This window comes from Hippichthys cyanospilos, unplaced genomic scaffold, assembly GCF_059441005.1.
Source record: "Hippichthys cyanospilos isolate Australia breed blue-spotted pipefish unplaced genomic scaffold, RoL_Hcya_1.0 HiC_scaffold_25, whole genome shotgun sequence".
Taxonomy (NCBI): Eukaryota; Metazoa; Chordata; class Actinopteri; order Syngnathiformes; family Syngnathidae; genus Hippichthys; species Hippichthys cyanospilos.
The window spans coordinates 34,151-43,521 of NW_028283381.1; the positions used below are offsets into that span (position 1 = coordinate 34,151).

General features: G+C 50.7%; 1 protein-coding gene across 3 annotated transcripts; it reads left to right on the forward strand.

Annotated features, from left to right (window-relative positions):
- The first annotated feature begins 766 nt into the window (after positions 1-766).
- Positions 767-9,110, forward strand: slc9a5 (solute carrier family 9 member A5). Of its 3 annotated transcripts, XM_088407180.1 has the most exons (17): positions 767-1,044; positions 1,814-2,116; positions 2,207-2,370; positions 4,566-4,644; positions 4,716-4,893; positions 5,282-5,502; positions 5,598-5,800; positions 6,032-6,121; positions 6,186-6,256; positions 6,341-6,467; positions 6,542-6,633; positions 6,719-6,845; positions 6,918-7,067; positions 7,149-7,218; positions 7,626-7,760; positions 7,844-8,094; positions 8,205-9,110. In XM_088407180.1, the coding sequence occupies exons 1-17, from the start codon at positions 825-827 to the stop codon at positions 8,376-8,378; spliced, it is 2,655 nt and encodes an 884-aa protein (XP_088263306.1). In that variant the 5' UTR covers positions 767-824; the 3' UTR covers positions 8,379-9,110. The 3 variants fall into 3 exon arrangements, with proteins under 3 accessions (XP_088263306.1, XP_088263305.1, XP_088263307.1); XM_088407179.1 differs by having other exon boundaries at positions 769-1,044; positions 7,844-9,110; XM_088407181.1 differs by lacking the exons at positions 4,566-4,644; positions 4,716-4,893 and having other exon boundaries at positions 770-1,044; positions 5,175-5,502; positions 7,844-9,110.
- The last annotated feature ends 261 nt before the right edge of the window (positions 9,111-9,371 follow it).

Below are 9,371 nucleotides of genomic sequence, written 5' to 3' on the forward strand. Positions count from 1 at the left end.
ATTTGGTCCACCTGTCTGGTGATACTTTGTCTAGTTTTGCTCCTGGTTCGGTCCCCTTCCTTCCTCCTCCCAACTCACCATGCCCAGACGTGACACTTACAATATACAAATTGCCATTTGTAATTCAGCGTACAATCTTGTTAAAGCTTGTCTGCTCCTCGTGGACTTCATAAACTTCATGGACAAATAATTTGAATTTATTACTTATTGTGAGTTTTGGCACGTAGAATAATACATTTTCATTGCTGATGTGGGTTTATTGATGTTTGAATGCTCTGAAAAAATAGCCTGCGTAGCTCAGTAATGCGTACGTGTGCGCATGATAGGTCCAATCACTCACTGAAGGCCTCAGTGAAATGCACAGACCGCCACTGATATTTCGTATTGAAGTTTGGTTCGGACGTGACGAGGCTCTTCTTCCAAGAAAGATTTTCTCGGACGTGAAGAACGCCTGGCTCCATTGGCAACTTTGTGCTGCCCCGGCCGAACACGGCGGTGACACATCCAAGGTGAAAGCTCCGGATGGCCCATTTGAGCGCAGTTACTGTGCAGCCACGTGGACTCTGCGCGCGCGCACTGCGTGGCTGTGCGTGGAACAAAGGCAACAAGCAAAGAGTTTTTTCCAGAAAGCGTGCAAGATACTCATGTGCGACTCCCGGAAGCTGGGGGGGACGTCACCAAGTGACCGCTGTCACCAAGAGCTCCTCGAAGGCGGATGCGTGTGACAGCAAGGGTTCTGGCCCCGCCCTCTCCGCCTCTCACCGAGCAAGCGCGCTCGCTGGTGCTTATAAGTGGCACCGGGGTGGCTGGACTGTGCACCAAACATGCTTGCGCTCGTGCGCGTCACCGCGCTGCTGCTGCCGCTGCTCGCGGCGTCCGGATCCGGGACTGTTGGAGTTTCCGACTCGTCGTCCTCTGCCACTGAGGAAGATCGGAGCCACGCCGTCGGCGGGGGGTATCGAGTGGTCCAGTGGGAGTGGACTTACGTACAGACCCCTTACGTCATTGCCGTGTGGCTGCTGGTGGCCAGCGTGGCCAAGATCCGTAAGTACACACGCAGGCAGGCATGCAACGGGCTTGTCCGAGTAGACCGCACCTGGTCCGCGTAGAGCAAAGTTGTTTGGCCTCACTTGATTGTTGAGTCATGCTAACTTATTTTGGGCATTGTAATTCTGGCCATTTCAACAACTACGATTTCCCCAAATCCAAGACACATTGCACCCCAAAAACACGTAAGGCGGGGAGCTAGCCTGCCTGGGGGTCGAACTACCCCCCTTTGTATGCTTTGGATCACAAAGATGTATTTGTTTGTCAAAAGAGATCAAAAGGAAACAATTATACAGTAAGTCAAGTTGCGTCATGCACGCGCGCAATACCAGATTAAGTGACCATAACCAAGGTTTAGTCGAAATAAGAACTCTGCTGGATGCCAAATATGCGACAGCCTACTGAGCTCATTTACACGTTGACGTCAGTTACGTGTCTTCCTCGATATTTACAAGTCGCCATGACATCGACACAAGTGTGTGCAAGACCTATTTCAACAGCCAAACTTTTTCAACATATTTGCAAACATACTTGGAGGCTCAAAACTTGGCGTTTTCCACCACAATGCCGCGGGGCATACAGCATGTGGCATTTTGGGGAAAGAAAACAAAAAATAAATAGATTTTTCTATACCAAATGCAGTGAAGCGAGCCTGAAAATGACTCATCCTGTAACCCCTCGTTACCCGTGGCAGATTACAAACATGATGAAATGAGGTGTGAGAGCTCGTTTCTGTTCTGTTCACGACTGTCGATTGTGGCGACAGTGTTCCACCTGTCGCAGCGTTTCACCAAGGTGGTCCCTGAGAGCTGCCTGCTCATCCTTCTGGGCCTGGCCCTGGGTGGCCTGGTTCTGCTGGCCAACGAGAAGCAGTTGTACCAGCTGGAGCCTGCTCTCTTTTTCCTCTTCCTGCTGCCCACCATCGTGGGCGACGCCGGCTACTTCATGCCTGCCCGCCTCTTCTTTGACAACCTGGGCGCCATCCTCACCTACGCCGTGGCAGGAACGCTGTGGAATGCCTTCTGTACGGGATTCGGACTCCACACCGCCAAGCTGATGGGACTCATTGGTCAGCCTCCGCCGACTCCGGGGCGCTCCCACCTCATGCTGACCTCTGCGCGTGTGTGCCTATACACGTGACTGCTTGATGCGTCGACAGATGAGCGCGTGCAGGCAGGCCTGATGGACTTCATGCTGTTTGGAGCCTTGATCTCTGCTGTGGACCCGGTGGCTGTATTGGCTGTCTTTGAGGAAGTTCACGTCAACGACACACTCTTCATCATCGTCTTCGGAGAGTCGCTGCTCAACGACGCCGTCACCGTGGTGATAATACATGCACCTCATACCGCACACACGCATGCACATAGACACCCTCAAAGTTTTGAGTCTGTTCTTCCGCTATCGTCACCTAGTTGGGTCGGGCGCCCATTTCTCATTTGACTCATTTGTCCGAGCTTGGCGTCCTGAAGAGAAGGTGGGGTACGGCAACTTTTTCAGGTTCCGTCCAAGCTGGCTGCTATTTTAGTGCCTTGGGCCTAACTGCGTGTGCTTTTTGAAAGGTACTCTCATGTACACAGAAGGCGGGCTTGACGTCTGCCTGCCCATGTGGAAACATTGTCCATATGCCATGTTTTATGATTTCCGGTGCCTCGACACGGCTTCCCAGGACCTCTTGTGGTCACCCGCCAAGATATTCCAAATCTAGGCGTTCCCACTGCGGTAGCACCGGCGGGAGTAAGCGAAACTAGAAGCTAGAGAAGGGTAATCCAGTTCCAGAAAGTCTAAACCCTGCCAGAGTTTGGCTTTGTCCACAAGTGCTTCCACTTAGCCTGCAGTTGGTTAACCTTCCGGTTGAGTAGAAGCACCTGTGGCTAAAGCCATACTGTGGCAGGGTTCTGACTTTCTGGACCCAATTTGCCCATCTCTGCTAGAAACAGAGTCCCCAGCCCCTGAGAGCAGACTGGTAGCAACCGCGACCTTTCTTTTAGCAGCCTTAAATCCCAGTGACTATGGGAGAAGGCCAGGAATGTAGATGCAGCGGTGCGCGGCGTCACATTCTAATGGATGCTTTGTTGATCTAACCATCTGTCCTTCGCCCACATACTTATTAGTTCATGGTATGTCTACCAAGAACTGTCGTAAGTCCTTTACCTCCTGCGGGAATGAACTACCTCCCTGCAGGGAAAGAGTTATCACTTCCCTACTTGAAGTTCTCTGCTGCTGCAGCATACTTGATAGGGTGGAGTCTCAAACCTTTCATTTTTGTAAGGGTCAAGTCAAATCTCGTGTGATATATATGCTGTGGCCTGTGCAAAGAGACAAGTCTGCACCAGTTCAATAAAGATCCTAGGTGCGGTCATAGCTTTTGCACCGATTACATAGCAGAAACTTCCAGGCTGGCAGCAAGAGTGCAAGCCACGCCAAGGTAGGCCCTTAAGTGGATCAGAAAGTAGGCCCGCTGCAATTGGGACGAGCGACAGTTGACACCATCATAAACAGACATTGCTGTTGAACATAAAAGTGGCACAGACGTGCTCCAATCTATCAAGAGTCCATAAATGAGTGCCATTTTCAAGTGCCACCAATTTTGAGCTTGCCTTCAACTCACAAGTCTCATTCAACATCTGGAGTGAAGCAAAATTCCGCTCTCGGATGGCGGCCAGGGACCTGCTCTAACGTACCTTCCGAGTCCCGCACTGGCTGGGAAAGCTCGCATGTTTCCCCTCATGAGGGTGGTGCATTTGAAAGCTGTCCCACGGGGTCGCCTTTTTTGTGGTTATCTGTAAATAGAGCAGACCTTGAAAAGGGACTTTAGTCTGTCCGCCCATCCAGAGACATTGAACTGAATTTCCCCACCATTGAACACTTGAATTAGCGGTCGGACGTTTGACGATTAAACATTTGAGCAGATTAGCTGCCCGTCGCTAATCCTCATCAGAACTCAGAATATGAGCTAATCCCATCAACAAGTGGACTAGACCCGACGCATACTAACTTAGGTCGGGAAATGACCCGGCGCCAACACTCGGCCTGCCCCGTCAATCACAACAGCTGTCAATCTCAGATGCCAGTGGAATGGGGAAACTTCAGTGGTTTTAGTATGATGCTTGCCAAAAGTTAGCAGTTATTGGCTTGTAGTTGTTGTATGGATGTACTCGAATATGTTTGTTGGGAGTGCATTTCTTTAGTTTGTCAGTTTGCATGTTTCTTTTTACGTAAGACAAATAAGGAAAATATTTGCATAAACACAAGTAACGCTTGTGGTACTTGTTACTTTGCAAATAGTTTTCCTTATTTGTCCTATGCTACATTGTATGTGTGATTGTTTTATCTAAATGTTCTTTTCTTCATTGTTGATTTTGGGATTAGATTGTGTGGTTATATGTGTGTGTGATAGTGTGCATTTTTGCATGTGTTTGTTTAGAAATGACCAACTAATAGTTGTTATCCAGTTGGTGGCAGTTGTTAGTTTGATGCTAGTGTCTAGAGGCCAACAATCTTTGTGCATCGCGTTTCAGGTCTTGTACAAAGTGTACATTTCCTTTGTGGAAGTAGGAGTGGAGAATGTTCAGACGGCAGATTACTTCAAAGGAATTGGTGAGAAGAAAAAAAGTGTAGCCTCAAAGGAGCTCAACTAATTGGAGCTTTTCCTGTCACGTTGTCACTAGCGTCCTTCCTGGTGGTCAGTGTGGGAGGGACCTTGGTGGGTCTGGTCTTCGCTGTTCTTCTCAGCTTCATCACACGCTTCACCAAAAAAGTTCGAATCATCGAACCACTCTTTGTCTTCCTGATGGTCTACCTGGCCTATCTCACCGCCGAGCTCCTCTCACTGTCAGCCATCTTGTCGTAAGTCAAAGGCATTCAGCGAGAGAAAATTTTGGACTTTGCCGTGACCAACCTGATGATTTGGTTTTACCTTACTAACTTTTCATTTTGAAACATACAAAAAAAGCATTCTTTTTTTTTTTTTTTTCGAGGAGGGGGCGACAGCATTTCATTCAGTCAATGAAAATTGAGGTTCCGCTGTGTAATTGTTTGTAAAAGTTTTAGCCAAGAACAAAAAGTGTGCCCGCTGCTGTCAGTCTTACACAACTTTGTACCACGGCACTGTGAGTGGCCACTAACAGCTCTTCGAATGGCGCCAAGATCGACGTCCACATCAAGGGCTTCAAATGGGGAGTGGTTTGGTTGTTTGGCGGATGACCAATCATGCGACAGCTCGTGTCTGGTCCAGGATGACGTTCTGCGGCATCGGAGCCAACAAGTACGTGGAGGCCAACATCTCACAGAAGTCTCGGACCACCGTCAAGTACACCATGAAGACCCTGGCCAGCATCACCGAGACCCTCATCTTCATCTTCCTGGGCATCTCTGCTGTGGACAAGTCCAAGTGGGCCTGGGACATGGGCCTGGTGGCCTGCACCCTGGTCTTCATCTTCATTTTCAGAGCGGCGGGTCAGTGACCTATCATTTTTTAATATCAGTGACCCCCACCCGCCCATGTGGCTCATGCCCCACTTCCCGTCCTTAACCTTTTCGGGCATGCACAGGTGTGGTTGGTCAGACCTGGATCCTGAACCGCTTCCGCTTGGTGCCGCTGGACAAGATCGACCAGGTGGTGATGTCGTATGGCGGCCTGAGGGGGGCAGTGGCCTTTGCTCTGGTGGTCCTCCTAGACGACCGACGCGTCAAGGCCAAAGACTACTTTGTGGCCACCACCATCGTGGTGGTCTTCTTCACTGTCATGTTCCAGGTAGGATGAAGTTAACACAATAGTGCCACCAGAAATGTCGCTATTAGCCTTCTTAGCTGGACGGCGAGCAGGCACACCCCGACACAACACGACATCCTGTCGCTCACCAGACATGTAGCACATCGACATTGCGCACATGTCCTGTGTGAGAGCTGACAGTCGCCGTGAGTCGTTCCATTCATTTTTCCACGCGGATATTACTCACTAAGTCTGTGCACACATGCGTGGAAGGGTTTGACCATCAAGCCGCTGGTCAAGTGGCTGAAGGTTCCTCGCTCCACCAGCAGGAAGCCCACCATCAACGAGGAGATACACGAGCGGGTGAGTGCGACCATTTTAGGAAAATCCCAAATCAAAGTAACGACGGGCTGTCGTCCGCCCTCAGGCTTTCGACCACATCCTGACGGCAGTGGAGGACATTGCGGGGCTTCAGGGCTACCACCACTGGAGGGACAAGTGAGTAAAGGCAGTGACTCGGGAGCCACAGCACCGCCATGTCACATGCCGTCATTTTACATGCCACCATGACGTCCCTGGCAGGTGGGAACAGTTTGACAAGAACTGCCTGAGTAAGCTTCTGCTGCGCAAGTCTGTGTACAGGAAGAGCGAGCTATGGGAGGTCTACCAGAAGATCAACATCCGAGACGCCATCAGCCTCATCGACCAGGTGGGTTAGGGGTGGGGTGGGGCCAGACCTCGGCCTGCCGCCGCTGACTGCAGCGTCCACTTGCGTGCGTGCAGGGTGGGAATGTGCTGACCTCGGCCAGGCTCTCGCTGCCCTCCGTCACTAGCGGGGCTTCCTTCCTGGATGCCTCCAATGTCACCAACTACCTGTGAGCCTGGATCTGTGTGCGAGCAGCTTTCCTTAAAGAGACGGATTTTTTCGCCCGTCCCTTTAAGAGTCTGTTGTTCTTTTAGGCGCGAGAATGGCAGTGGCGTGTGTTTGGACCTTCAGGTCATTGATAAAGTTCCCGGGGCAAAAGTGGAAGAGGGCATGGAAACTCATCACGTCCTCACAGAAAACCTCTACAAGCCCAGGAGACGGGTAAGGCGCTCACATGTGCATAAACGCGGCGCAGCTCTCTGCGTGTGACGAAATGTGTGCTCTTATGTGCAGTACCAGTCGCACTACAGCCGTCACTTCATGCCAGCGGGAGAGCAGGAGCGTCAAGATCGCGAGGTTTTCCAGAGGAACATGAGGAGCCGCATGGAGAGCTTCAAGTCAGGACGCCACAAGCGCCACAAGAAAGAGCGAAATGTTAAGAAGGTCAGGCTCAGGCCGGCCATCGTCACAGGAGCTCCCCTTGTTTGTTGGCTAACCGACAAGTAACTCGTACCCGTACCGCAGCGCCGAGGCTCAGACTCCAAAGACGACAGCGGGGACAAACCCAGAAGAAACGTGAGCTGGCAGGACAAAGGTAACTCCCGTCCCTGTGGTTGGGGCTGGCCCTACCTCATGGAGTGTGTGGGGCTTTTCATCAATTTTTCTTTTTCAAATAAAAACATTTACAGCTGGCAGGTAACAGACTTAATTCTTCAGAGCTGAACAAGACAAAAATGGTAGTAAATCCCCTACCAGAATGGATTCATAGGCAAAGTAGCTGGTATTAAGAATCATAACTTTTCGTCAACATTATGATTGACATCATGAGGGGAACAGCTCAGTGATATATGAGCCCAGAATCCCGGGGCAGGTGAGAGCGATTTTTGAATGTTCCGATGACCCAGAGCTAGCAATTGTCACAACTGTACATAAATTTATGTCGTCCTTGTATTGTACCTTTTAATGTTTACCCACCTGGGCTCATGCATGCGTTTCTGCTAGAGCCTGCGGTGGTTCCTCTGGCCTCAGACGACAATCAGGATCAAGGCCGGCATTCAGATAGCGAGAAGGAGGAAAATGTGGGTATCACCTTCATTGCCGTCAAAATGGAAACTCTCAAACAACGGCCGCACTCAGGTAGATGCACACCCAATGGGGCGGAAGCCTGCTTCCTGCTGCAATGCATGTGACCAGCTCCACCATGCCATTTGTGTCCTCAGTGGCGGCGGCGCCGGCCGGCGGGGACGCCCACCTCCCGTGGAAAGGCGGTGGTGTGCTGTGGCCGCCGCCCTGCGTGTCACTGGAGGCCACCAAGGTGATCCCAGTAGACCTCCAGCAGGCGTGGAACCAAAGCATCTCCTCGCTGGAGAGTGTCTCGTTGCCACTTGCTGGTCCCGCCGCCGAGCCTGTCCACCCACGGGTCGGCGCCCTGGCCCGACGAGCCGTCCCACGCCCTGCCTCTTACACGCCGGTGGGTGGCCCAGTCTCCGCCATGCTGGTCGATCCCAAGTGCCTCTTGCTGGAGAAGAATGAGGAGGAAGAGGAAGGGGACGAGATGAGGCCACTAATGCCGTTTGCCAGGCCGCCGCCTTTGGCGGGCGGGCGGAGGAAGCCCCGCGTGTACCTGAGGAACCTGGTGACGGCGCACCCGGTTGGCAGCGAGGAGCTGTGCTGTCGAGGCCCCACCCAGCTTTGAGCACCAACCGCCTTCCGGCGTGCTGCCTAAGCGCGCTTGGGACGGCAGTGGCCAGGTGAGAAAGGGCTCCCAGCTATCTGCGTAAAGAATTTGAATGAATCTGTCCAACGGTTATTTTTTTCTTTTCAAATTTTAAAAAAAAGAAAAAAAACTCTCAAGGAAAAAGTAGTGAAAAAAAGTTAAACATTTTGCTTGGTTTTCATAAGTTGATGGTTGTAAGCACTAAGGGACCAAGAAACTAGTTGTTTTATTCATCATATATTTTTCAATGTCATCGCTTGTGGGAATTTTTTCAGCCAGATCTCTGATTTAGCATAGGCCTCAAGAATCCATCTGGGTTGTGCCCATATTTGTACATCCCAACTTCATGTAGCAATTAAAATCAGTGTGTTGCACCTCCTAGAGTGCCTCTTTCAAGAGTAGATTAATTCTTTTTCCAAAACTCTGTTTAAAGCCATCTTTTTGGCTCTTTTTCATAGATAGTGGGTGATTTTGAGGATAGTGGGTGATTTTGGTGCCCCCCCATTCACCTTACCATTAAGTTAGATAGTTTACGTGTTTGAATGCCGCAAGGCAGCGTCCTCAAAACTGCTGCTCGCAGTCATGGGTTGACAGTGCCAGTGTCTCAAGTGTGCATTCGCAAGTCAAAACAAAAATATGGGCCCAGCCTGGAAGAAGATATAAGTCTGGTCATTCATATCTTGAGGCATGTGTTCACACCTGTCATGTATGTTCACACTTGTATCTGTGTGTGCCTGAAAATAAACATGTGCGTAGTCACATCAGACTCAGTGCGAGGGCATGGACTCTTGTCTGACACGTGGCCTACACGGTGGCAAAGTACTCCAAGGTGTCAAGCATATGGCCACCGGCTCAAAAATGGCCCATTAGGGGCTAGAATCTGGCCCGTGAGGATGGAACACATTTGTCCCCCGTCAGCCGGACTGATGACCACTTAGTGAAAGGGAAAAATGTGAGATCCTCCAAGCGGTCAACATTTCCTTTTTTTTTTTTTGCCAGGGGAGAGAGCAAAGGTTTAGTGAGTGAAGGTT